This window comes from Ursus americanus, chromosome 18 (genome assembly GCF_024610735.1).
Source record: "Ursus americanus isolate L20-20 chromosome 18, mUrsAme1.1.p, whole genome shotgun sequence".
NCBI classification, from domain to species: domain Eukaryota; kingdom Metazoa; phylum Chordata; class Mammalia; order Carnivora; family Ursidae; genus Ursus; species Ursus americanus.
In genome coordinates, this window is record NC_142144.1 from 444,122 (window position 1) to 469,364 (window position 25,243).

Consider the following 25,243-nt stretch of genomic DNA (forward strand, 5'->3'; position numbering starts at 1 on the left):
CACTCTCCCTCCTCCCATTGGCCACGGCGTGGCGGCGCGCGCCGGCCGGCGCAGTGCGCGCCCTGGGATTGGCGGGTCGGCGGCGGGCGGGGGTGTGTCCGCGCCGCGCCCCGCCTCCGGCTCGGCTCGCGGTGGTCCGCGCGGCAGCAGAGGCGGCGGCGGCGGCGGCGGCGGCAGCGGCGGCGCGTGGCAGGTCCGGCGGGCGCGAGGCGGCGGCGGCCCGAGCCCGGCCCAGCCTCGTCCCGCCTGGCCCCGACCCCGGCCCGCCGGCCCGGCCCACCCGGCGCGCCGCGGCGCCGCCCCGGCCCGGCCCCGGTCCCGGCCCGGCGCCTCCCGAGGGAGCGGCGCCGCCGGCCGAGCTCAGGCCCGGCCATGACCGACTTCAAATTGGGCATCGTGCGGCTCGGCCGGGTGGCCGGGAAGGTGAGCGGCGCGGGAGTGGGGGCGCGGGGCCGCGGGCCGGGGCGCTGGGCCGGGGCCGCGGCCGCGGGGTCGGGGGGATGCGGGGCCGGGAGGGCGGGCGGGCTGGCTGGCGGCGGGTCCCCGCGGGCCAGGAGGGGGCTGGCGGCCGCGGGCAGCGCAACGCCCTTCGGAGGCGGCCCGCTCGCTCGTTGGCAGGACAGTCTGCGTGCGTCTCAGTGCCTGGCAGTCCGTAGTGGAGCTTCTCGCAGGGTTCACGCTGCCCGCGGTGGCCGTGTCTGGACGAGCCTTGGTGGGCCTCCCAGAGCAGGGCCTCCCTCTGCTTCTCTCCCTTACCTGGCCCCGCCCTCCGCGTGTTCGAGGCTGGGGCTTCCTGGCACCTGTGGGCATTGAGGCTTGGCTGTTTCCAGGAGCCGGCCGGCCGTGCAGCTGCACCAGCCACGGACCTTACCCTGGATGGGAACCCTGTTCCCATCACCAGCGGCGGAAGCTTCTGGTGGGAGAGAGGAGCAGAGGCAGTCAGATAAAGGTAAAACCGACTTAGATCTTAGAAAAAGGCTTTCCAAGCAAGAATGAGACTAGTCCATTTGGGGGACTGTTTCCTGCCTTTCGTGCAAGAGGAATGTGGTTTTTTACCTAGGGAAGGGTGGGCTCTCCCGTCAGCTCTGAGACCCCTTCTGCCTCAGTGACTGGTTATAGTAATGTCATCCCTTAAAACGCTTTATTTGGAACATTTCAGGCAGAAAGCTGAACAAACAAACAATTCAGTGTGTACCGCCACCCATCTTCATAAATAAACGTTAACTGAAAACTTCTGGATGTTCTGCCCCAATCTGATGCCCCTTCCTCTGTTCTGAGGAAGCCACCCTCTCAGATTAGGTTTATTGGCACATTAAAACACACAGTTTAGAGGTTAGCGAGCTCAGGGGCACTTAACTTTTTAGGCTCGTGTGGATGGGAAGTGAAGCCTGGTACCTGCATCTCTGGTACAGTCTTGAGTGGGAAATAACCACCTGCTTTTTGGGGTAGGCATCCTCATGCCCCTCACCTGCTGGCCTCATTTAGCCTGAAGGGGCAATTTCTGTCTGTTACTAATACTTTACTGTGACCCTGAACCTAATGTTTCAAAACATGGTTAATTTCCAGACCAAGTACACGCTGATAGATGAGCAAGATATCCCGCTGGTGGAGGGCTACTCCTTTGAGGTAAGGGTGACTGTTCCTCTGCTGGCCTGCTGTCAGTCAAGTGCCTGGGGAGGGTCGTGAGGGATGGGTTTTATCCCGTGAGGGCAACCTGGCTTTCACTGTCCAGTGGAGCCTCGCCACCACCACTGTGATGTTGGTCCTCCCCCACTTTCACCTGGTGGCTGACTCTTCTCGAAAACAGGTCAAATTCGGTCATGTTTGTGATCGAATGTTCAATTGGACAAGCCCTGGCTCCCTAGGAGACTGTCCAGTGCCACCTCACCTTTCCTCTGGCCTGGCCTCACCGCCCCTCCTGTGCCCTCCATTCTCTCATCTTCCTGAGCTCCCTTGCCTTCCGCTGTTCTCTGCTTGATAAGTTTCTGTTCACCTGCCAGTCCTCACCTACCGGCTCCTCCCCTTCGGAAATCCTCCAGGAGTCTGTGGACCCACTACACTTTTATCTCAGCTCTTCGTGCTTTTACAGTACAGATGACTCTTGAACAACACGAGTTTGAACTGCACAGGTTAACTTAGATGTGGGTTTGGTTCTTTTGTTTTTTTGGGTTTGTTTTTTTTTTTTTTTTGGTAAGCATTGTCCAGTACTGTAACTGTATTTTTTTTCCTTATGACTTTCTTGGAAATGTTTTCTTTTCTCCGGCCTTACCTCATTGTAAGGATATAGCATATGATACGTCTAACATACAAAGTACGTGTTAATCACTTGTCTCTGTGATTGGTAAGATTTCTAGTCAAGAACAAGCTATCAGTAAAGTATCCAAAAGTTAAAAGTCATATATGAATTTTCAGCTGTGTGGGGGTTCACTGTGCCTTACCCCTGTACGTTCAGGGGTCAACTGTTAGTTACTTGTTCAGGGATTTTTCTCACTGAATTGCGGGTTTTTTCTAAGAATAGGAAAATTTATTTCTCTGTGTCTACTGTATTTCGCAGAGTTGTTTGTGAGAGTATGCTTGTTGGGATCTGGGGCTGGCTTCTCATGTCTGGGAGGCTCTGCAGAGCCCTGGGTCTCAGAAATAGGCCTCATATATGTGCCCTGGCTTGTTTGTTTCACTTTACTTCTTTAAGAGGGATTCAAAATGTAGCTGAGAATCAGAGGCTTTTTAACAGACCTTTTCCTATTCTTTCAGGCCCGGATGGAAGTAGATGCAGATGGAAATGGTGCTAAGATATTTGCATATGCCTTTGACAAAAACCGAGGAAGAGGGTCAGGAAGGCTCCTTCATGAACTGCTGTGGTAGGTATTTTTCCAGCTGCTTGTTTCCCATTTGGGTTCTGCGTGAGCCCTGTTGTGCACAGGGTGCATGGAGCCCGTGGAGCAACCTGCCCTTGTTGACAGAAGGTGCTTTCTCTGAATCCTGCTCCCCTCACCGTCCCTCTTGCTTACCTTTGTGTCATTGCCGCAACCTGGAGGAATTGCTTATTTGTATATCGTACCACTAATGGAGCAGCCTAACAGTGCGCTTTCTGCCCAGCTACTTGCTCCAGACACAGCTTCCTCTGGGGGACGGTGGGGTCCGCTCCCTCCGCTGTGTTCTTGCTCAGCCTGTTAGTGGAATGTGAGGAACGGCCTGCCTCTCCTTGGAGTCCATGGTGGAGTTCCAAAATGCTTGGAACTACTCAGGTGGGGTATTCTCTAGGCTGTGTGTTTGATGGTTGCGGGTTCCATCCTGGCTTCTTACAGCCTAGCTCTTCAGTCAATGGGCTGACCTGTCAACATGATGCATCTTGTTTGGCCACAGACTCACATGCTTGGATTCCTCTCAGCAGCCTTGCTCCTGACTGTCCCCGTCAGTGTGGCGAGGGGCCAGTTCAGATCCCATGGCTGAAGTGTTTGGGAAGGCCGGAGGCGGCTGATGGTGAGAGTTGTCCCATTTTCTAGGGAGCGGCACAGGGGAGGCATTGCTCCCGGCTTTCAGGTGGTGCACCTCAATGCTGTGACTGTGGACAACCGTCTGGACAACCTGCAGCTGGTGCCCTGGGGCTGGCGGCCCAGAGCTGAAGAGACATCCAGCAAACAAAGGTGGGTCACCTCGGGGCCTGCTGAAGCCCAGCAGGGCTGCCTCCAGGGGAGGCCCTCCTCCAAGTGCTTGTGTTTTCGTTTGTTTTGTGTTTGTAAGATTTTATTATTTGAGAGAGCACATACGTGCAAGAGAGAGAGTGAGGGATTACAGGGACAAGCAGGCTCCCCGCTGCTCAGGTTCCCTGACGTGGGGCCCGATCCCAGGATCATGACCTGAGCTGAAGGCAGGGTCCTGGGATCGAGCCACACATCAGGCTCCCTGCTCATCGGGGAGTCTGCTTCTCCCTCTCCCTCTGCCCCTCCCCCCTGCTTATGCTTTTTCGCTTGTGCACACACCCTGTCTCTCAAATAAATAAATAAATAAAATCTTTAAAAGAAGCAAGGTAGTGTGGTTTGGGGGCTCTGCTCATCAGCCTCCACCTCTGTGTGGTCCTGAAAACAGTGCTTCTGCTCAGGACGGCACAGGTATCCCACTTGGGCAAGTAGGATGCTGAGAGCAGTTCCCATGGCCCCAAGAATAGCCCAGGTATGAGCTTCATGGAGCCCTTGGGAAGAGCTGGGGAACCAGCAGGATGGCAGTTGGGAGCTGAAATGAGCCAGGATGGTCTTGGCCATGTGTGCATCATCTCTGGTCTCACAGGGGCTCTCTGGGGTTTGTGCATGTCCTCGGGCCTCTGGGAAGGCTCTTTCCTCAAACAAAACGAAGGTAGTGTTGTCCGCAGAAGGGTAAGGGCAGCTCAGGAGGCAAATCAGTGTCCACAGGTTTCTCCCTGCGTTGTCCAGCACGGACACTTGTTCAGTGTGAGCACTGCAATACCAGACAGGTCTCCCCACTGCAGACCTGGAGGGCACAGTCTACCCCTTCACCCGGCAGTGCATCTGCTCCTTCCAGGAGCTCTGGGTTATGAAGTCTGTCACTTTTTAGGCGATTGTGTGACTCATGGTTTGGCCAACCTATGACTGAATGTTACATTTACTCATCTGAACAACCTTTAAGGTTATGAGATAAGATCACCACAATTGAGAATGTGTGTTTGGGAAAGGGTCCATTACACCCCAGGCTACCCTGTCCAGTGGTCTCTGCTGGGTCGTGGCCTGGCTGCCCCCATTCTCCTCTAGGCTACTCCTGGGAGGCCCAGGACTGAGGCTGTGCTCTTGAGGCGCTCTCCTTTGTGACTTCCCAGGAGCCAATCAAGTGGTGCCACCCTTAGTTTGTCGGTAGGGATTTAGACCCTCAGCAGTGGTCACACCACTTGTCGTGGGTCAGAGCCAGCTTGAGTGTAGCTTGAACTCCCAGCTGGCCTGGGCATTACGTGTCCTTCTGTTTCTCAGCTGGTGGCCTCCATGTGGCTGGTTCTTTGTGGTGGGAATCAGCCTGTCTGTGAGGCCGGGAATATGGCTCCATGGATCTGCCCAGGCCTGCACATCCCGCCCGGCTTTCCTTCAGTGTGGGGGCTACAAGGGTGGCTCATCTGTGGGGGGGGAGGGCCTCTTTGTCACAGTGTGTTTTCTTTCCTTTCTGCTTTTAAAAGCCGGCTGGGGGGGCGCCTGGGTGGCACAGCGGTTAAGCGTCTGCCTTCGGCTCAGGGCGTGATCCTGGCGTTGTGGGATCGAGCCCCACATCAGGCTCCTCTGCTATGAGCCTGCTTCTTCCTCTCCCACTCCCCCTGCTTGTGTTCCCTCTCTCGCTGGCTGTCTCGATCTCTATCAAATAAATAAAAAAAATAAATAAAAGCCGGCTGGGGCCAAAACTAGCCTCTGTCCTGAAGGGCTCAGAAGGCAGCCAGCAGCCTCCTACATCCTGACTCTTCCCCTTTTCTTTCCTTTAAAAAACTTTTCTTATAGTGGTAAAATGCATATAACATTTAGCATCTTAACCTCTTTTTTTAAAGATTTATATATTTTAGAGAGAGGGAGCTCATGTGTGAGGGTGTGCCGGGGGAGGGGGGCAGGAAAAGGCAAAGGGAGAGGGAGAGAATCTCCAGCAGGTTCTGGCTGAGCGGGAGCTCCACCCCACAGCCTTAAGATCACAACCTGAGCTGAAACCAAGAGTCACACTCAAGTGACTATGCCAGCCAGGTGCCCCCATCTTAACCATTTTTGAATGTTCAGTTCAGTGGCATTGAATACACCCACATGGTTGTAAAGGCATCCCCACCATCCATCTATCTTCAGAACTTTTCCAATGTCCCAAACTCAAACTCTGTCCCCGTTAAACACGGACCCCTCCCCTCCCCAAACCCCTACCCTCCTGTACTTTTTCTGGATCTGACTCCTCTAGGGCCTCCTGGGGGTAGAATCCTGCAGGATTTGTCTTTTTGTGACAGGCTTATCTCAGCACAGTGTCCTCAAGGTTCGTCCCTGATATAGCCTTTGTCAGGATTTCCATCCTTTTTAAGACTGAATGATAATCCATTATATTTATATACCACGTCGTATCTATTCATGTGGTAAGGAGATGGACACTTGGGTTGTTTTCATGTTTTCGCTGTTGTGAATAATGCTGCCGTGAACCGGAGGGTACAAATGTCTCTGTAAGACTCTGCTTTCAGTTTGTTTGCGTATGTGCCCAGCAGTGCAGTGGCTGGGTTGTAGGGTGGTTCTGTTTTTAACCTTTTGAGGAACCACCGTGATAATTTCCATAGTGGCTGCACTGTTTTAAATTCTCGCCAACAGTGCACGAGTGTTTCTCCACACCCTCACCAACACTTAGTACAGTCTGGTTTTTGTTTTGTTTTGTTTTAAGGAACAGTCATTCTAATGAGTATGAGGTGAAACCTCCTTGTGGTTTTGATTTGTATCTTCCTGATGATGAGTGATGATGGTCATCTTTTCATGTGCCTGTTGGCCATTTGTGCGTCTTCTTTTAGAGGAGTGTATTCTGGTCTTTTGCCTATTTTTAGAGATTTTTTTTTTTTTTTTTTTTTTTTTTTTTTTTTTTGGGGGTGGTGGGGAGGGAGAGAGAGAACCTCAAGCAAACTTCCCGCTGAGCATGGAGCCCAGTGCTTGGCTCTATCTCACGACCCTAAGGTCATGACCTGAGCTCAAATCAAGAGTTGTACACTTAACCGACTGAGCCACCCAGGCTCCCCTTGCCTATTTTTAAGTCTGGTTGTTTGGTTTTTTCCTTGTTGAGTGATGTGGGCTATTTATATATTCTGGATGTTAGTTTCTTATCAAGTACATGATTTGCATATCCTTTGCCTCATTTTGTGAGTTTGCCTTTTTAGCTCTGTGGGGAGTGCTCTTTTTTGTTGTTCTTCTAAGTACGCTCTAGGCCCAACATGGGGCTTGAATTCGTGACCCCGATATCAAGAGTTAACGGCCCCCACCGTACTGAGTGAGTGGGCCAGCCAGGTGCCCTGAGGTCTTACATTGAGGTCCTTGATCCATTTTGAATTAATTTTTGCATATAACCTCTCATGGCCTGGCCCCCGTGGGGGTGGTGGGATGAAGGGAGTGTTAACTTGCTCCTTTGCGACCCGGCGCCAGGGCAGGCTGCTGACTGCCTGCACTTGCCCTGCCCGACCCCTGCTCCTGTGGGGCCTGTTAGGGCGCCGCAGTTGTAGCGTCGGGTGGGGTTCTTTAGTTGCAAGCTCCCACTCCACTAAGGACACAGAGCAGCTCAGAGCGTCAAAGGGGAGGTGGCTGGGGCAGAAGCAGGAGCCTCTGGGGCCATGAGCAGGAGAAGGGCTGCCAGGCCTTGCTCAGGTGGCCAGGCTTGGCCGGGTCCCTGTCCTGAGACCGCATGTTCTCTCTGCCTGCCGTGTGCCTGTCAGTCAGTCCCAGATTTGGGGAGATTGAGGAGTGAGGTAGACATAGCCCTGCTCTGTACCTTTTAGTGGGTAAAGATTTAGTGTGTAAATATCTCTGTGATGTCACACAGAGATAAGCCCCACTATGTAACGGGGGTGGGGGATGGCAGAGAACAGCCAAGTTGTTGTAAAAACTGAGCAAGGGGAACCATTTGTCCTGAAGTCGTGTCATTGTTGTGTCCCTGCCTTGATCGTGTCTGACTGGAGTGTACTGAATCGTCTGCTTTTCTTTTCCAGGGAGCAAAGCTTATACTGGCTGGCAATTCAGCAGCTTCCCACAGACCCCATAGAAGAGCAGTTCCCTGTCTTGAACGTGACCCGGTACTATAACGCCAATGGGGATGTGGTGGAGGAGGAGGAGAACTCCTGCACCTACTACGAGTGCCATTACCCTCCGTGCACAATGATCGAGAAGCAGGTACCAGTGCCACCACGAGGGCTGCCTCCAGGCTGTCCCGCACCCTGCTGTCCTAGCCCAGCTCCAGCAGCTTCCCCGCTGCAGCTCAGTGCCGGGGTTTGCCGGGTCCTCTCTGATTGGGATGTGGTGTCTGCCCCACAGCCAGTCCCCTGGTGTGAAGGTGACGCCGTGGTGGTTCTGTGTGTTCTTTCAGCTCCGCGAGTTCAACATCTGCGGGCGCTGCCAGGTGGCCCGTTACTGTGGCTCCCAGTGTCAGCAGAAGGACTGGCCCGCCCACAAGAAGCACTGTCGGGAGAAGAAGCGCCCCTTCCAGCACGAGCTTGAGCCGGAGCGGTGACTGGGCTTCCAGATCTTCCTTGGGCATGGCAGACACAGACTGGTGGTTGACCCGGAGGTGCTGAAGAAGCCAGTGACGCGCACCCACAGCAACTGCCACAGAGGCCCCTCGTCATGGGTACTTCGTGTGGGCACGGCGCTCCCCTCAGTGTTCATCTCCAAGCAGAGACAGCTGGGGAGGCTCCCGCCAGGACGCTTCTCATTATTTATATGTTAATATGTTTGTAAACTCATGTACAGTTTTTTTGGGGGGAGGCAGTGGGAGGGTTAGAAGTTACAAATAGAATCATTTGCTGTAATTCTCAAATGGCAAACGGTCAGGCCACATGTTTAAAAAGTCTAAAAAGTGTCACGTAGCGGAAGCTTCTCCTGGGCAGCTGCAGCCCCGAGGAGCGCGACCTGCATGGGGTCGTATCTACAAGGCACAGTAAAGGGGTGGAATCATCGAGTGCCTCAGCCGTTCTGTGCTCTCCTTTTTGCCCTTAATGCCGTTGAGGTTTATTTCTGAGTGAATCAAGGTGGTCCGGGGATGGGGGGTGGGGAGTGCGGTTTGTTTTTATTCCTGGGTTGAGAGAGAGAGAGAGGAGGCAGGCAGGAAGCATGAGACCCAGACCTGTGCTTATCCCGTGGTAGGAGTTTCTGAGGGTGTTGGAGTAGGTGGCCCTATTTAGTGGGCATGGAATGTTCTCGGCCCTGGCACAGGTAAATTCTTACCTAAATTCATGCACTGAGTGGCAGAGCTTCTGCCCAGCAGACCTTCTGAGGTCCTGCCTGTGCATTGGATTGGCTTGGGTGAGTGAGTGCTGCTTCCCCGTCTACTCTGCTGGGCTCCCTCTCCCTTCAGGGAGCCACAGGTGTCTGAAGGCTGGGCAGTGTCTCCTATGCCTTGCAGAACCACCTTAAGGCAACGAGCCAGGCTCTGCACTGGGGAACTTACTGGTCTCCAGATCCAGCCAGCCAGCCTGCTGAGGCTTTACTTCCTGGGGGAATGAAGGTTGGCCATTCCAACTCTGACTGTATGTCCTGGGCTGTCCCTTTCCCTATGTTGGTCCCAAGGGTTCCTACTACACTTTCCCTCAAGCAGCTCTTCTGCCATCTTGCAGTGTGTTTTGTCTGCCTTGTATGTTCTCATTTCCCTGGCTGGGGACAGCCTCTTGGTGTCCTCAGTTGATGAGTGGAGCTTCTGGTAGGTTCTTTTGCAGTCCTTGGGCAGTATGTCTTGGAGAGCAGGACTGGGGAAATCAGGTGAAGGCAACATACAGGGAGCAGAAGGGCTCATTCCTAACCTTGAGGGAGGGTCTGAAGGTGAGAGAACCCACCTGCTCCCCTTTGCCAGTGTGTGGGTTAGGTGCGGCGTATTTCCGAGGTCAGGGACAGCTTTGCTCCACAGGTGAGGTCTGGTCTAGGTCTCTCCAGACCCTGGGTTGAGTGGTAAGGGGGGGCTCAGAAACCTATTGGGGAGTGGGATATGTGTGATCCTGAGAGAGGGTCCTACAGACAGCAGTTGGTTTGAGGTCTTGGGATCTTCCCAGGGCTGGTGTAACTTCTGCTTCCAGAGGCCAGCTCTGGTCAGGACTGTTTGGGTGGGGGAACCTGTGTAAGCTGGCATGTTGGGGTGTGGGTGTCTTCCAGGCACAGGGCCTTGAGTGTGCTCGGGCAATGTGCTTTTTAAACAAAGGCTCCTGGGATGAGGAGGCAGCACACCACAGGCTTTGGTTTTTGCCCATGTCCTTTGTGTCCGGGCACTTCAGCCTGTCTGCATTCCCTGACCCACCCACATTGTCCTGTGGTCAGCTACTCATCAGAAAATTACATCGAAAGGTCTCAGCCGACGTGTAGGACACCACACCAGGTCCTGACACATCGCTGCTTTCTTCCATGTCTCATGGCTTATCTGGAATAGCATTAGCCTAGGGATTGCTGTCCAGTGTGGCTGCTTCAAGCAGGTGCTGCAGCTGGTAGCTGTTCCCTATCCAGTTGGGCTGCACCCCTGTACTGTGTGTTAGAGACCCCCCCCCCCCCAAGTCTGTGCTGGTGAAGGGCCTGGGCTGGAGCTTGGAAGGTGGCTGTAAGGGTTCTTAAGTTCCATGTGTAGTGACTCCTTCCCTTTGCTCACATCATTGCCGTGGCCCCCTGGACTGGATGCTGTCCTGAAGGGGCTATAGGATCCATAGACAGCTCTTATCCCTTTTTGCTTCCCTTGTCCCTTCTCTGATAGCAGCCCCTGGTTTCTTTTCTCCTCTGATGACCCCCAATCTCTTGATCTTTGTAGCCATACCTCCGAGAGTCAGGTTAACATTCAGATGGTTGGAATAAGGGGCTTGTATAGTGTGTGGAGCTGCTTGTCTTTTTTTTTTTTTTTTTAAGATTTTTATTTATCTGAGAAAGAACATGAGCAGGGGGAGGGGCAGAAGGAGAGGGAAAAGCAGACCCCCCGATGCAGAGCTGCATCCTAGGACCCTGGGATCATGATCTGAGCTGAAAGCAGACGCTTAACTAACTGAGCCACTGGGGTGTCCCTTGACTTTGGCTTTTTTTTTTTTTTTTTTTTTAAGATTTTATTTATTTGTTTGAGAGAGAGGGAGAGGGAGCACAAGCAGGGGGAGGGGCAGAGAGAGAAGCAGGCTCCCTGCTGAGCAGGGATTCCCCATGCGGGGCTTGATCCCAGGACCCTGAGCCTGACCTGAGCTGAAGGCAGACCCTTCACCGACTGAGCCACCCAGGCGCCCTGACTTTTTTTTTTTTTTTTTTTTTTTTTTAATTAAGTAATCTCTGTACCCACTGTGGGGCTCAAACTCATGACCCTAAGATCAGGAGTTGAATATTCTACCAACTGAGCCAGCCAGGCTCCCCTTGACCGTTTCTTGTACCAGGTACGGGTGTGTGGTTCAGCCATTTCAGACAGTCCTGTTTCTTGCTGACCAACCTTTTCTGTTGCTCTGCTCCAGCTGCCCTCTGAGCTGCTGAATTTCCAGCCAAAGCCCTGCTTCAAAACCACAGGCTGGGTACCCAGGGATCCATGTAGATTGCAATGTCAGCCTGTCCAGTTACCTGGGGCTATCATAGCAAAGTATCACAAACTAGATGGCTTAAAACAGCAATGTATCATCCTGTTTGTGGAGGTCAGGAGTCCCAGATCAAGGTGTTGGCAGGACTGAAGACACATGGGAAAGGTGTGTGTTCCGGCCCCTTCCAGCTTCTGGCAGTTTCAGGTGTCCCTTGCCTTGTGGATGCATCATACCAACCCTCTGTTTTTACCTTATCTTCCCTGTGTGGGTCTGTCCCTGAGAGACCAAATCACCCCTTCATAAAGATACCAGTCATATTGGACTAGGGCCTACCTTAATGACCTCATTTTAACTGGATTACCTCTGTAAAGACCCTGTTTCCAAATGCCACATTCTGTGGTGCTGCGGGATAGGACTTCAGCATATCTTTTTGGAGAGACACAGTTCATCCTTAATAATGCCCAAAGCTTGCCTTCCCCAAACCTATTCTGTAGAATATGTTAATTTTCTTGACCGGCGGCAGCATCTCTTCAGTCTCCCAAATCAGAGCATGGCTCTGCTAGGTGTCCTCCCTTACATTCGAAGTGGCGGACAGAGCCCTGCCCCTTGGGCGCAGACGCTGACTCTTCTCCAAGTCCTCTGTCCACCTTCCTGCCCACCACCGCAGCCAGCAACTCATCAGGCACCCCCAGCTGGTCCTGGCTCCTTTCTCTGCTGTCCTGGCAGGCGGGTCTTTGGTCCACTGGTGTGCCACACCTCTGGCCATACTCGCAGCCTCCCTAGGATGGACGTGAGTGGCAGAGGATAGGCGTGGCCCAGCCCCTTTGGGGCCGACCCTCGACTCGGCTCCCTGAAAGTCTAGGTCCTTTGCTCACCCCCACTTCCATGCCCTGTTTTTCTCCTCTTCTCCCCTCTTTTTAAAAGCCCAGCTCTTCTGCAAATTCCGTCTGGATACTCTGCTGTCCTTCCAGCCCCACCGCCCCCCCGGACCCGCGGAGGTCCGCCGGCCGACAGGGGGCGTAGGAGCGCGGCTTCACGCGAAGGAGGCAACGACGACCGGAAGTCCCGCCTCGGTGCTCCGGAAAAGGGAGGGAGGTGATTGCGGAAGTCAGAAAGACCTGCCGGGACCTTGGTTTTCTCCTCACCGCGGCTCCGACCCCTACCCCTAGCGTCACCGCCGACCTCAGCCCCGACCCCGAACCCCGCTCTCACCGCCGACCTCGGCCCCGGCCACGAACCCCGCTCTCACCGCCGACCTCGGCCCCGGCCCCGAACCCCGCTCTCACCGCCGACCTCGGCCCCGGCCCCGAACCCCGCTCTCACCGCCGACCTCGGCCCCGGCCTCGAACCCCGCTCTCACCGCCGACCTCGGCCCCGGCCCCGGCCCCGAACCCCGCTCTCACCGCCGACCTCGGCCCCGGCCCCGAACCCCGCTCTCACCGCCGGCCCCGGCCCCGACCCCTGCTCTCACGGCCGACCTCGGCCCCGACCCCCGCTCTCAACCTGGCCTCCCCACCACCCCTTCGCCGTTCCTCCTCTGCGTCCTTGTCTGAATCCGGGGTGACGGGAAGTCGCGTCCGGCTGTTGCAAGCGGTGGACACGGAGTACACCGCGGACTCGGTGGAGTGGTGCCCGCTGGAAGGCTGCAGGCACTTGTTGGCCTGCGGCACCTACCAGCTGCAGAAGCCGGAGGACCAGGCCACCAACACGGAGAGCGAGGTGTGCGGTGCCCTCCTGGCCTTAGGCGGTCTCTTCCGCGCCTCTCTAGGTCTGCTCTCCCCAAATGGCATCTCGAGTAGCTAAAGCTCCGCTCCTGTTTTAGGGGAGGGTCTCAGGAAGGGCGGGAAAATACGTAAGACTGCAGAGCCGACCACAGATGTTGAGACATGCAGTGGGGAAGGCTGGAGGAGAAAAGTCTGTGTGGAGTCACACAGGAGATGAAGATGTGACATTGGCCTTGTGCTCAGAAGGTAGGTTAGAATGGGCATCTTTTTCTTTTTTTTTTTTTAAGTTTATTTATGTAAGGAATTTCTACACCCAACATTAGGCTGGAACTCACAACCCTGAGAGAGAGAGCCGCATTCACCAACTGAGCCAGCTAGGCACTGGGAATGGGCATCTTGAAAGTCCCTTATATGCAGGTGTGGCTCAAGTTTATGGATGAAGCCTAGACTAAAGAGAAAATGGAAATTCGAAGGAGCTATACCTAATCTCTCGAAGGCGTCTATTCAGATGCAAACCAGGACACTTTGAAGAATGAGAACTGGCACTTCAGCAACAGGCCTAAGCCAGGACCTTTACGGGCAGACTGGGTCCTGTGGTGACCTACCATAGCTGATCCCTGTTAGCCCACTTAGAATAGGGGCACCTGGCTGGCTCAGTCTGTACAGCACGCAGCTCTTGATCTCAGGGTCGTGATTTTGAGCCCCATATTGGATGTAGAGATTATTTAAATAAAATTAAAAAAAAAAAAAAAAGCATTCTATGCTGAGCCCAGCAGAGTTTATCTGCCTACCCACTAATGGTATAACAAGAGAAGAGATATTTCTCCAGCTCAGAAAATCAGGGCTGTTGCTTCCAGGTAGAGTTCCAGAGTCAGTCAGTTATTTATTTATTTACTTACTTATTTATTTATGTATTTATTTATAAGATTTTATTTATTTGAGAGAGAGAGAATGAGCAGGGGGAAGGACAGAGGGAGAAGCAGACTCCCTGCTGAGCAGGGAGCCTGAAACAGGGCTCAATTCCAGGACCTTGAGGTCATGACCCGAGCCAAAGGCAGATGCTTAACCTACTGAGCCACCAGAGTCCCAGAGTCTTGGCAAACCTTTTCTTTCCCTTGATTCCTTTTCCCATCCCTTGGGTTCCTCGGTGCCTATCAGGGTAATCAGAGACTACATCTGCATTTTTCGTAGAGTGCACTGGACATTGATGAGCCTCAAACCCGTTTAGGTCGTCTCTACCTGTATAGTTTCAATGAGGACAGCTCTGCTTGCCCCCTGCTTGAGATCCAAAGAAGAGATACTTCTGCAATCCTGGACATGAAATGGTACAATGTTGATAACAATTCCTCTTGTCTGGAATTTGTCACGACTATCTGTTGGTTTAATCAGGGAGCCTGATGCCTGTCAGCATTCACTAAGATGGCGAAATGTCTGAACTATTTCATTTCTTTATTGTCCTGCCAGCCTGTTGCGCTTGGTGGGACCTGTAGACCTGGGCCCCTTTCATTTCCCAGTTTCCAAGTCCTAGGGTTGGTATGAGTCTGGGAAGTGATGCTTGTTTTCTGATTGATAAGCTGGGAAATCTTGGAACAGAATTGTAGGCTACAACCTGATTTTGGAGCTAAAATTTAAATAAGAAGTTACTGAGGTGCATAATGCTCTGCTGTGCTCTGGGTGTGTCCTGTGTTCTGACGGGCATATGAATTCTCCCCTCAGGTGCCACATCCCGGTGGCTGGCCATGCCCTCTTGGGCGTGGCAGATGCTGGTGGGTCCATAGAACTACTCCGCTTGGCGGGATCTGAGGTCAGTGACGGGCCAGGAGTTGTGGCGGGTGGAGAGAATCAAAATGGAGAGGCTTTGGGTGTGAGGTTGTGCTGCTACAAACCTTTTTGTAGCATGATTTCTGTTTAATGGCAAACTTTATCATAAAATATCCTAATTTAGCATGCAGTCTATTTTAAATTATTGGGTTCTGCATCTAACTCTGAGAAGAGATCACCTGTACGTCACCGGTGGATGGGCTGAAGTAACGGGGTATTCATTCACCTGTCAGTGGATCCGAAAGTTCTTCTGTACAGAAAGCCTAGACCAGCATTCTTAGGTTGATGATGCTGGAGCCAAGAATAGGAATGGATTTCCTATGTGAAAGTAGTATTTGTCTCCCATAACTAGGAAGGCGTATGTTTCCCATGAGGCTTTCTCAGACCATTTGGTACTGACGAGTCCCATGCATTTGCAGAATGACTGCACCTGATTGTTGGAGGGTCGGAAGAACAGGGAAGTCCTGTAGTTGAGGGAAGTAAGTGGCCCACAAGACCAAGCCCTCACTCGGTGGGAGGGACACACACTAGTGCAGGCGTGCGAGTGGGACTGGAGCAGGTCACTCGCTGTTGGAGTTATGGCAGCTGAGGGCTTGTGTATAAAGGGCCTTGCTGCAGCCCTGTCTGAGGAATGAGGGAGGGAATAATCTGGGGAAGACTGTGGGCCCATGAACCAGGTCCTGGCAAGAGCAGATCACCCACAGAGAGGACCCTGAGGAAGCAGCCTGGTAGGAGCCTTCTGAGGGAGTTAAGCACTGTCCAGCTTGCCTAGGTAATAAAAAACTTTCATGAATCTTAGAGAAGAGAAACAACGTTGAATGGCTAGTTGTGGCTCCTGAAATGGAAACTAGAGGAAAGATCCTGCTGTCGCGGTCCCCGAAGACAGAGTGTCCCAGCAGCCCTTGAGGCAGGGGAGGTGGGGAGTGTGCGCCAGGGTGCTTCCTAGAGCCTGTGGAGGTGGCGGGATTGTGTCTCGGAGCGCATGGACAGCGAAGGCGTCTGAAGAGCAGAGACCTGCTTCCCCTCGGGTCACGTGTGGGAAAGTCCTCCAACAGGTGTATGAGCTCCTCAAGAGCAGGGCCAGGTGCCTCGTGGCCTCTCGTTCTGTGATGAATCTAGCATTAGCACATTTTGTTCATCTAGTGGCGTGGTGGCCACCTGAGCTAGAGGAATCATCTTTCCAGGGTTCTGGGCTGTTTCCCTTTGATAGCGCTCCTTTCTCTCCGGTAGAATGCTTACACACTGCAGCCGGTTTCCAGCTTTGCCCTGGAGAAGCAGTGCCTGGCCCTGTCTCTGGATTGGTCCACCGGGAAAACTGAAAGGTAAGGGCCGGCATTGGTGAGGGACCCCAAGTCTTTTGTCTGAGGAGTCATTCCTCTCTTCATGTGAGAGAGAATTGAATGAAACCTTGCACCAGCCTTGATTGTGGCTTCCCAGACCTGGGAATATCACTATCAGTCCTAATCAAGAAAGAAAACATTCCAACTTCCCAGATAAAAGAAGCGCTGTTTTCATCAAGAGAAGCTGACATGGGTTCATTTTGACAAGCTAAGTGATAGTAGTTTTGGTTTCTGCCAGGTGCCCAGCCGTCTTAATAGGCAAGTGCACGGACCAGGTCCATGGAGAACCTCTCCCATGACATGTCTTGGGGTGTCACCAGTTGGAAACCAGAAGAGGGTGATGAGTTTGGGTCAATGAATAAATTCAGCTGGGTTTCTCCATTGGTTCCCTGTGTCTAGGCCCAGTGACCAGCCCTTGAAAATCATTAGCAGTGACTCCAAGGGGCAGCTCCACCTGCTAGAGGTGAATGAGGCGGGTCCGGCGCTGCAGGAGGTGGCCACGTGGCATGCCCACCACTTTGAGGCCTGGATTGCTGCTTTCAATTACTGGCAGACAGAAATCATTTATTCAGGTGGGTACTTCTCTGCTGGGTGTCGGCCCCAGGAGGGAGGGAGTGAGCAAGTGTGGCACATGTCAGGGCCATGACTTGGAACGTGTTGGGATCTTGAAGACCCTTTGTGAAGACAGAATCTGTAGTTGGTACTTGCTGCTTAGTTGTTCAGGCTTGGTAGTGTCTTAGGTCGCGCTGACCACGGTCTTGGAGCAGCAGGAACCCTGCCTCCTGCCACTCTTGGTATCTGATCCCTTGCTTCTGCTGTGAGAAATCCAGAATTCCCACATTTTCCGCTTCTATTTCTGTGTCCAGTATTGACTTTGTCATGTTGGATTTCAGGCTTGTCTGCTCCCTTTTTGGAGACAGTTTACCTTCCCAAAGAAAAGCCCAAGAGAGATAGGATTGATTTCCTGGTATTGTGAGTGGTATGTATTGCGGGTGCTGATGTGACAATGAGAAATTACTAGAACTAGAGGTTGCAGGAGCCAGGTAGCTGTGATCAGCCTCTCTTAGCCGAGTGGAGAGGACTCTTGGGAGATGGGAGGTGGGAGGCGGGAGGCAGGGGGCATTGGTCTCTGAGCAAAGGCAGAAGGGGAGCTGCTGGATCTGCAGAGAAGCGAAGAAAAGATCTGACTCTTGTTTCCCTCTGTGTCCAGTTGCTGGTAGTGTGCTAAGCTCCACAGTGAGCGGTGAGGCTAGGGACGTTCTGTTGGACTGTCAGGAAGCTGCATGGTCCCCCGCTTTCTGCCAGAGCTGCTCTTACTCAGCTCCTTGGTGGCCTGGTCCAGAGAGCACCCTCTCAGCAGCATTCCCATGCTGACTCCCTCCTGGCACAGTCTTTTCCTTGGGTTATCCTGGACCTTTCCTCTTCTTTCTGGTTGCTCCTTGTTCTACTTCGCTGGCTCCTTCCCTCTGCTTGAAAGTGTTCCTGTCCTCTGGCTTCTGTCTGGTGCTCTTCTCGCTTTGCATTGTCGCTCTCCTGACCTCAGCTGCTGTCTCTGTCTTCCAGAGACAACTGCATTTTGGTTGCTTAAGCAGACCTTTTTTTTTTTCTTTCTTTTCTTTTCTTTTCTTTTCTTTTCTTTTCTCTTCTCTTCTCTTCTCTCTTCTCTTCCTTTTCTTTCTTTCCTTTTTTCTTTTCTTTCTTTTTCTTTCTTTCTTTCCCTTTCTTTCTTTCTCTCCTTTCTTTCTTTCTTTCTGTGAAATTTTTCTTATTTATTTTAAGTGATCTCTACACCCAGGATGGGGCTCGAACTCATGACCCTGAGATCAGAGTCACACATTCTTCTGACTGAGCCAGCCGGGCACCCCAAGATTTAATTTTTTTAGGTCTGCTCGTTCTTGGGTTAGTACTGCCTTGAGGCTTAGCTAATTCAGAGCAAGAGGATCGTGGAGGCTATGATTTAATAGTTCAGCACCAACTCGTTTGTTCAGTGAGTGCTTATGGAGCACCTGTATGTGCCGTGCGCTGTTCTAGGTGCTTGAGAAACGTGGGTGAACCAGACAGACAAAAGTCCCTGCTTTCACTGAGCTTACATTGAGAGGAGATAGGCAGTGGTCACGGAGCATAGCATATCATGAGTGGACAGAGTGCTCAGTAGGTCAGAAGTGGTAAGTGCTTTGGGAAGCAGAAAGGTAGGCCAGGGTTGGGGGACTGAGGTGTGGGCAGGTGCAGGCTGTCCTGTTACATAGTATGGTCACAGTAGGCAGAGACCTCGGGCAGGAGTGAGCCTGATGCATGAGCAGAGCAGCAGGTAGCTGTAGGACCAGAATGGTGGGAGGGGGTGGCAGAACAGAAGACGGTGAGATGAAAGGCCACAGGACGGACTTTGGCTTTTGCTCAGAATGAAATAGGAGCAAGAGCAAGATGCTGAGCAGAGGGATGACATTTTCTGACTTATGTTGTAGAATTGAAGGGGATCTTTTTTGCTAATGTGTTGAGTATAGACTGTGAGGAGGTGGGGGCAGAGCCTGGACACCTGATATGCAGATGGTGGCAAGAAGGCCTCAGACCAAGTTGGAAGTGGCGCACACAAGGGAAAAGTGGTAGGACTTTGGATGTGTGTGTGCAGGTGGGTCAACAGGATATCCTGGCGGATGGGCATGGGTGTGAGACAGGAGAGACCAGTGTGTAAAGAAGCCAGTACCAGCTTTCTCTGCAAATCTGCCACAGGACTGCAGCTCATCTTGGAGGCTCACCTGCAGGCACTGGTTCTGTTGGTCTGCTTCCTCGTAGGTCGTGTTCTCCCCGTACCCCTTCTGTCTGTTACAGGGACCTGGGTCGTGCTCAGTAAGTATCTCTTGGGTGGGCAGGTAGTTGAACGGAAGGTGGGTGGTTGAGTGGATGGGTGGGTGGATGGAATGGTCAGACCCAGGCGTTTTTCTTTTGCTCACTCTCACCCTCCACGTAGGCCCTGCTTTTCAGCCTTGCTCCCCTTCCTTCAGGATAGCCACCGGCACCCTGTATCTTGTTGTTGCTTTTCTTCAGACACTGGATTATGGTGCCAGCTTCCTCTTTCTTCCTATGTTTTCAGTTCCCTAAGACAAGCAGGGGTCCTTTTTACTATAAGGTTACAAGGGGCACTTCCCTTTAAAACACATGGGGGTGTGCTGAAGGTTCCAGAAACTTAGGAAGTGCTCATGTTTGCTGCCTCCTACATGCAGGTCCTGCTCAGAGTTCTTTGATACGGCAGCTTTGCTTTGTGGCAGCCATCTTGTGACCTGGAAATCCTTTCCCTAACTTCTTGGCCTTCCCTTTTGTTCCTGCAGGCTGAGCCCCCGGCCTTTCCTGTCTTCCCCGTGGGGGCCCTCTCCAAGTCTGAAGACGCAGTTCCAGCACAGGGCTCTTCTGCCCGGTGGCATCCTGAAACCACCATAGGGATTTCCCCACGGACATAAATTCCCTCCCTGAGGAGTGGCTGCTTCGTGTTGTCAGTGGGCCTGTCTGTTTCCACACAGGTGGGGACGATGGCCTTCTGAAAGGCTGGGACACCAGGACACCTGGCGTATCTGTGTTCACTAGCGAGAGGTAAATCATCAAGGGGCCAGCCCTCGGCATGTAACGCCAACCCTCCTGTCCCTCCTCCGTGGACTCTCCACTGGAGACGTGAGCCTTCGTGGGTGCCCACTCAGGCCTTGCACTTTTGCCTGCAGACACTCCATGGGTGTGTGCAGCATCCAGAGTAGTCCCCATCGGGAAAACATCTTGGCCACAGGAAGGTGAGTCCCTTGGGTTTGGTTCACAGGGTCCATCTTCCATCTTTCACTTCCTTTTCTCATGTTGACCACTGCAGTGTTGTTGAATTGGATCAGGTCTGATACCGGAGTACAGATATCTGGGCTTGGGAAGAGGGACTTTGTCCTAGAGGAATGAGTGGTGCAGGTTTCCCCAGGAGATGTCCCTGCCATCTAGGGGCCTTGGGGGAAAAGTGGGCATTGGTTTTGCTGCATGATCCCTGTGCTTGATGGGTTTCAGCTATGATGAGCACGTCCTACTGTGGGACACTCGGAACATGAAGCAGCCATTCGCAGACATGCCCACTCAGGGCGGAGTGTGGAGGCTCAAGTGGCACCCTTTCCACCACCACCTGCTCCTGGCAGCGTGCATGCACAGTGGCTTTAAGATCTTCAACTGCCAAAAGGCGATAGGTGAGTAGGGGCCCTGTGGCAGCCAGGCCTGGGGCGGGAGTTTCCAGTTGTCCTGCTCCCTTGCTCTACCGGGCTCCTCCCCCATGCTCTACACATTCCCAGGCTCACCGCCCAGTCTCACCAAGGCCCGTAACTGGACCAGCTCCAAGCCTCAGTCTCCAGCACTCTGCTACTTAGCCATGGTTCTTACCTGACCGGCTCAGTTATGCTGGTACCTCCTGCTGTTCAGCTGCTCTCTGCCCTCTTAGGACTCTGCTCCAGAAGCATCACCACCTGTCACTTCCATAGCCATCCTTGGCCCACCTTCTGCCACGTTCTTCCTGCCTGTGCACAGTGTGGTCTGCATGGTCTCATGTTCCTAACACGCTTTAGCTCTCTTCCCCTTGCTCCCTTGCTCACACTCTCTGGGTAGTACCCAGCATTGGTCAGACCCAGTTCTGCTTGGGCCTGAGCCACACAGGGAGGTTAGGGTTAGGGTTAGAGCAGCCCTGTGGGGTCTCACTTTAGGTTGACGTAACAGTGGGTCCTCGGAGTTGCCAGGCAAACCATGGCCTTTCTCTAGCCAGTCATTCTTTACTGTCAGAACTTTTTCACATTTTCTTCCCTCTTCTCAAGGCCCCAATGCCCCCTTTCCCTCCTCATTCTCAGTTTGTGATTCTCCCTCCCTCCTTGTCCATACAAAGAACGGATTAGAGACACCACCCCGTCAGTGTTGCTCGGAAGCCCAGTCCCCTCTGCACGGGGCTGCACTCCAGGCTTCCTGTTCTGTGTCTTCAGTTCCTCCGTCTGTTGTGCGTCCGTCCTGGTGGTTACACGACCATGCAGTTCTCAGCTGAGATCTTGTGATGTGAGAGTCATGTGAGATCTTGTGTTTTAATGTGGGTATTTACAGTGAGAAGTTGCCCTCAGAGCACTACTTTCACTGCATCCTTGCAGTTTTGGGGTGTGGTATTTTTTTTTTTTAATTGATTTATTTGAGAGAGAGAGAGCAGAAGCAGGGGGAGCGGCAGGCAGAGGGAGAAGGAGAGGCAGACTCCCCGCTGAGCAGGGAGCCCGACGTGGGGGTCGATCCTAGGACCCCGGGATCACGACCTGAGCCAAAGGCAGACGCTTAACCAACTGAACCACGCAGGCGTCCCTGTCGTAGGTTTTCATTCATCTCAGAGTACTTTCTAATTTCCTTTGAGATTTCTACTTTGACTCATTAGTTATTTATGAGTGTGTTGATTCCACATTTTTGTGACTGTCCTAAATTTCTTTCTGTTACTGATTTCTAATTTTATTCCTTTGTGGATTCCTTTTAAGTTTATTGAGACTTTTTTGTGGGTTCTTGTGTGGTCGGTCCCAGAGAGCGTTCTGTGTGCTCTTCAGAAGAGGTTACTCTGGCCACGGAGTGCTCTGCAGATTCTGTTCAAGTATTCCGTTGTTTTTCTGTCTGGTTGTTCATTATTTTTTTATTTAAAAAAATACATTTTTTAAGTAATCTCTACACCCAGCGTGGGGCTTGAACCTACAACCCCAAGATCAAGAGTCGCATGCTCCACTGACCAAGCCAGCTCAGCACCCCTGGTGGTTCATTATTTTTATTATTTACTTAAAGATTTTTTTACTTATTTGAGAGAAAGGGAGAGTGCGTGTGCACACAGTGTGGGGAGGGGCAGAGGGAGAGAGAATGTCCCCTAAGATCATGACCTGAGCTGAAACCAAGAGTCAGACACTCAACCGACTGAGCCACCAGGTGCCCCCCTGGTTGTTCGTTATTGAAAGTGGGGTGGTGAGGTCTTCAGCTGTTATGGTTGGACTGTGTATTTCCTCCCTCATTTCTGTCTCTCTGTACTCATGTATTTTGGGGCTCTGTTGTTAGTTGTGTGTGTGTATGTTTATCGTTGTGAGGGTCCCTCCTTATTTCGAGGAACTCTTGCGGGTCTGCTCCATCTGGTACCAGCAGAGCCATTCACGCCCTCTCACGGCTACTGTTTGCCTGGTGCGTTTTTACTGTCTTTTTGCTCAGTCTTTTCATAACTTGGGGTCTGAAGCGTGTCTCCCGTCCTGGGTTGTGGGTCTTTGTCGGGAGCACGGTGACACTCTGCCTGCCTTGGCCTGCTTCATCCGGGGCACATGGCGCCACTTCGTCTTTTCCTCTGATGACGTTAATTCGGTCACTTGGCTAAGGTCTCCCCTGGGCTTCTTTACTGTAAAAGTGTAATTAATAATAATTAGTCTGGGGCGCCTGGGTGGCTCAGTCGTTAGGCGTCTGCCTTCGGCTCGGGGCGTGGTCCCGGAGTCCTGAGATCGAGCCCCGCATCGGGCTCCTCCACTGGGAGCCTGCTTCTTCCTCTCCCACTCCCCCTGCTTGTGTTCCCTCTCTCGCTGGCTGTCTCTCTCTCTGTCGATTGAATAAATGAAATCTTTAAAAAATAATAATAATTAGTCTGTGGTTAGAGTGTTTGTACCTTTGTGCTCCTCATCAGACTTTTACTCAACACATCGATGATTCTTGCCTGAACCAAATTATTACTATAATTGCAAAGATTTTTCTAACTATTCTTTTTTTTTTTAGATTTATTGATTTATTTGAGAGACAGCACGCATGCGTGTGCAGTGGGAGGGACAGAGGGAAGGGGGAGAGAGTCTTAGGCAGACTCTGTACCGAGTGTGGAGCCTGACATGGCTCGATCTCACAGCTCTGTGGTCACGACCTGAGCCAAAACCAAGAGTCGGATGCTTAACCTACTGCACCACCCAGGTGCCCCATTATCATTTTTTTTAATTAACATTCTTTTATAAGGAAGAGCTTTCTTTTCTCCCATATATGTGTGTTAATAATATTACCTTTCTGTATAGGTTCATGGATTTTTATGTTACTCAGTGAGCCATAAAGTGTTACGTCTTTACTCATTATAATGTTCACATTATCCTAGAGCTTTCCCATGAAAACCTCCTGAAGCCGTCTCCTGTGTGTGTCACATGTCCCCACCGATTTTTGAGTACTTCCCTCGATTTTTGCCACCAAGCCTTCCAGCTGGTGACAGTTTTCTAAGTCCACACCCGCAGCTCACCGGCTACTAGTTTTCTGTGGCTGCTCTTGCCATCCTTGCCTTGGCCTTGCCCTGGACCCTAGACTGTGTCAGGTTTGGCAACACCTTGTCTTTTCTTTTTCTGGTCTAATGTTGCTTTCAAACCTTCTACAGCTGGACCTCTTTCCAGTCCTGCCCTCCATCCTCAAAGTTGCCATAGCAACTCACCATAAGGAAAGCTGCTTAAACTCTTCAGTGACTCCTTTACAAGCTCAGACCCAGACTTTACGGAGCATGCAGAAGTCTGCGTTGATTTTCACCCTCCAGACATGTGTCGCCACTCCCTGACAGCATTTCAGTCACGGCCATTGTTTGTGATTGCCCAGATGTGTCCTGTTCTATCTCTGTTACTTCACACGTGTTTGTTCTCTGTTTCTCATGCATCCCTGTTGCTCCTTTCTGGTTAACTCCTTTGTCCTTTGCTTTGAAGTCTTCACTAAAAGTCAGCACTAAGACTTTTGCCAAGGCCTCCAGCTTGGAAAGGCACCCTCCCCCCTGTGCTTCTATAGCCAGGCTGATTCCTCTCAGGCACACATGGTGCACGCACTGCCAGCGAGGGTCTGTTTTCTTCTCATCTGTCCACATCTCAGGGATTCCTTTGCATGGTGCACAGTGGCTGCTGACAAATGAGTGGTTGCTTTTAGCAGAGTCTCCCTTTGAGAGTGGGCAGGGGCTGTCGGTTGGAAGTGATGAGATCAACCCTGGGTAACGTCGCATGTTCTGTTTCACTCCAGAGGAGAAGCAGGAAGCCTGCACAGTCTCTGTGTCCCGTACGTTGTCCGACTCATTGGTGTATGGAGCTGACTGGTCCTGGCTCTACTTCAGCAATCTGTCACAGACCTGCCAGTCATGCTGCTCAGGGTCCTTTCCCTGCAGCAACTCAGGAGTCAGAGCAGCGCATCCCTGTAACTTGAAAGCTGTACGCCAGTTACCAGCACCTTCTCATCATTTAGTAGAGGATGAGGAAGAGGGTCATCCCGCACTTCAGAGCGGCAACAAACTGAGGACGACTCTGCAGCCACTCACAGAGGACACGATGAGGAGTGGCGGCCGGCAGCACACTGCAGGGACCACGGTCTCTGACTGCGACCTCTCTCTGGAAGCAGCGAACTTGGACATTGCCCTCCTAGCGACTTGCTCCTTTTATGATCACGTTCTTCACCTCTGGAAGTGGAAGAGCCGCTGAGCTAGGGAAGAGTTTGGTTGGTTTGACGTCGTAAGGACCACTTCCGCAAATAAAACCCAGAGTGTGACTTTGTGAGTGAACTGCCCTCAGACCACCTCATTGAGAGTCTTCCTGTCATCTTCTACAGGTGACTGTGTAGGGCTCAGTGCCCCTTACGGGCTTTCCAGTGTGAGCAAAGAAGCTGTTGGCTTCTCTTACATAAACCTCATCTATCTGCTGGGGAGGTGGTGGCAACTCTGCCTGATACCGAGGAGTCTGCTGTTACGGGAGTGGAAGGGTCTTGGTTCCCCGCTCTCACACTTGTCAGTTTCTCGTGTGAATTGGACACTCAAATTCTTCATACTTATTTAAATTAACTAAATGAAAGTGTGCTTTTTTTTTTTTTTAAGAACTTACGTATTTATTTGAGAGGAGAGAGAGCAAGAGAGAGCACAAACAGGGGAAGGGTCAGAGGGAGAGAGAGCAGACTCCCTGCTGAGCAGGGAGCCCCATGCGGGGCTCAATCCCAGGACCCCAAGATCATGACCTGAGCTGAAGGCAGACACTTCACTGACTGAGCCACCCAGGCGTCCTGAAAGTGTGCTTTTCCTTAAAGCTACTTAACAGTAGTTTTCCATGAACATTTAAAAAGACCACCTCATCATGGCACCAGAAATGCTTGCATTAGTCTCC

The 25,243-nt window shown here is 52.3% G+C and overlaps 2 protein-coding genes across 7 annotated transcripts; both read left to right on the plus strand.

The window, feature by feature from the left end:
- The first annotated feature begins 217 nt into the window (after positions 1–217).
- On the plus strand, positions 218–8,671 carry ZMYND19 (zinc finger MYND-type containing 19). 2 transcript variants are annotated; one of them, XM_087869138.1, is made up of 7 exons: positions 218–430; positions 834–949; positions 1,567–1,626; positions 2,752–2,858; positions 3,504–3,644; positions 7,697–7,877; positions 8,071–8,671. In XM_087869138.1, exons 1-7 carry the CDS (start codon positions 373–375, stop codon positions 8,212–8,214), a joined length of 807 nt encoding a protein of 268 aa, XP_087725264.1. In that variant the 5' UTR covers positions 218–372; the 3' UTR covers positions 8,215–8,671. The 2 variants fall into 2 exon arrangements, with proteins under 2 accessions (XP_087725264.1, XP_045659647.1); XM_045803691.2 differs by lacking the exon at positions 834–949 and having other exon boundaries at positions 221–423.
- Positions 8,672–12,289: 3,618 nt separating this feature from the next.
- Positions 12,290–24,955, plus strand: DPH7 (diphthamide biosynthesis 7). Of its 5 annotated transcripts, XM_087869148.1 has the most exons (11): positions 12,808–12,940; positions 13,044–13,191; positions 14,137–14,270; positions 14,662–14,749; positions 15,997–16,088; positions 16,506–16,678; positions 18,897–18,950; positions 19,619–19,688; positions 19,814–19,879; positions 20,136–20,308; positions 24,120–24,955. In XM_087869148.1, the coding sequence occupies exons 3-11, from the start codon at positions 14,263–14,265 to the stop codon at positions 24,569–24,571; spliced, it is 1,176 nt and encodes a 391-aa protein (XP_087725274.1). In that variant the 5' UTR covers positions 12,808–12,940; positions 13,044–13,191; positions 14,137–14,262; the 3' UTR covers positions 24,572–24,955. The 5 variants fall into 5 exon arrangements, with proteins under 5 accessions (XP_087725275.1, XP_087725272.1, XP_087725273.1 ...); XM_087869149.1 differs by lacking the exons at positions 13,044–13,191; positions 24,120–24,955 and adding an exon at positions 23,500–24,113 and having other exon boundaries at positions 12,290–12,940; XM_087869146.1 differs by lacking the exon at positions 13,044–13,191 and having other exon boundaries at positions 12,292–12,940.
- The last annotated feature ends 288 nt before the right edge of the window (positions 24,956–25,243 follow it).

What these genes read in the sequence shown, in the direction of transcription:
- ZMYND19 (XM_087869138.1), top strand. Translation starts at nt 373, where the DNA reads ATGACCGACTTCAAATTGGGCATCGTGCGGCTCGGCCGGGTGGCCGGG. An exon ending in GCAGAGGCAGTCAGATAAAG is followed by an intron (nt 950 to 1,566) that starts GTAAAACCGACT and finishes GTTAATTTCCAG; the next exon opens with ACCAAGTACACGCTGATAGA. An exon ending in TGGAGGGCTACTCCTTTGAG is followed by an intron (nt 1,627 to 2,751) that starts GTAAGGGTGACT and finishes CTATTCTTTCAG; the next exon opens with GCCCGGATGGAAGTAGATGC.
- DPH7 (XM_087869146.1), top strand. An exon ending in TCCACCGGGAAAACTGAAAG is followed by an intron (nt 16,089 to 16,505) that starts GTAAGGGCCGGC and finishes CCCTGTGTCTAG; the next exon opens with GCCCAGTGACCAGCCCTTGA. An exon ending in AGGGACCTGGGTCGTGCTCA is followed by an intron (nt 18,951 to 19,618) that starts GTAAGTATCTCT and finishes GTTTCCACACAG; the next exon opens with GTGGGGACGATGGCCTTCTG.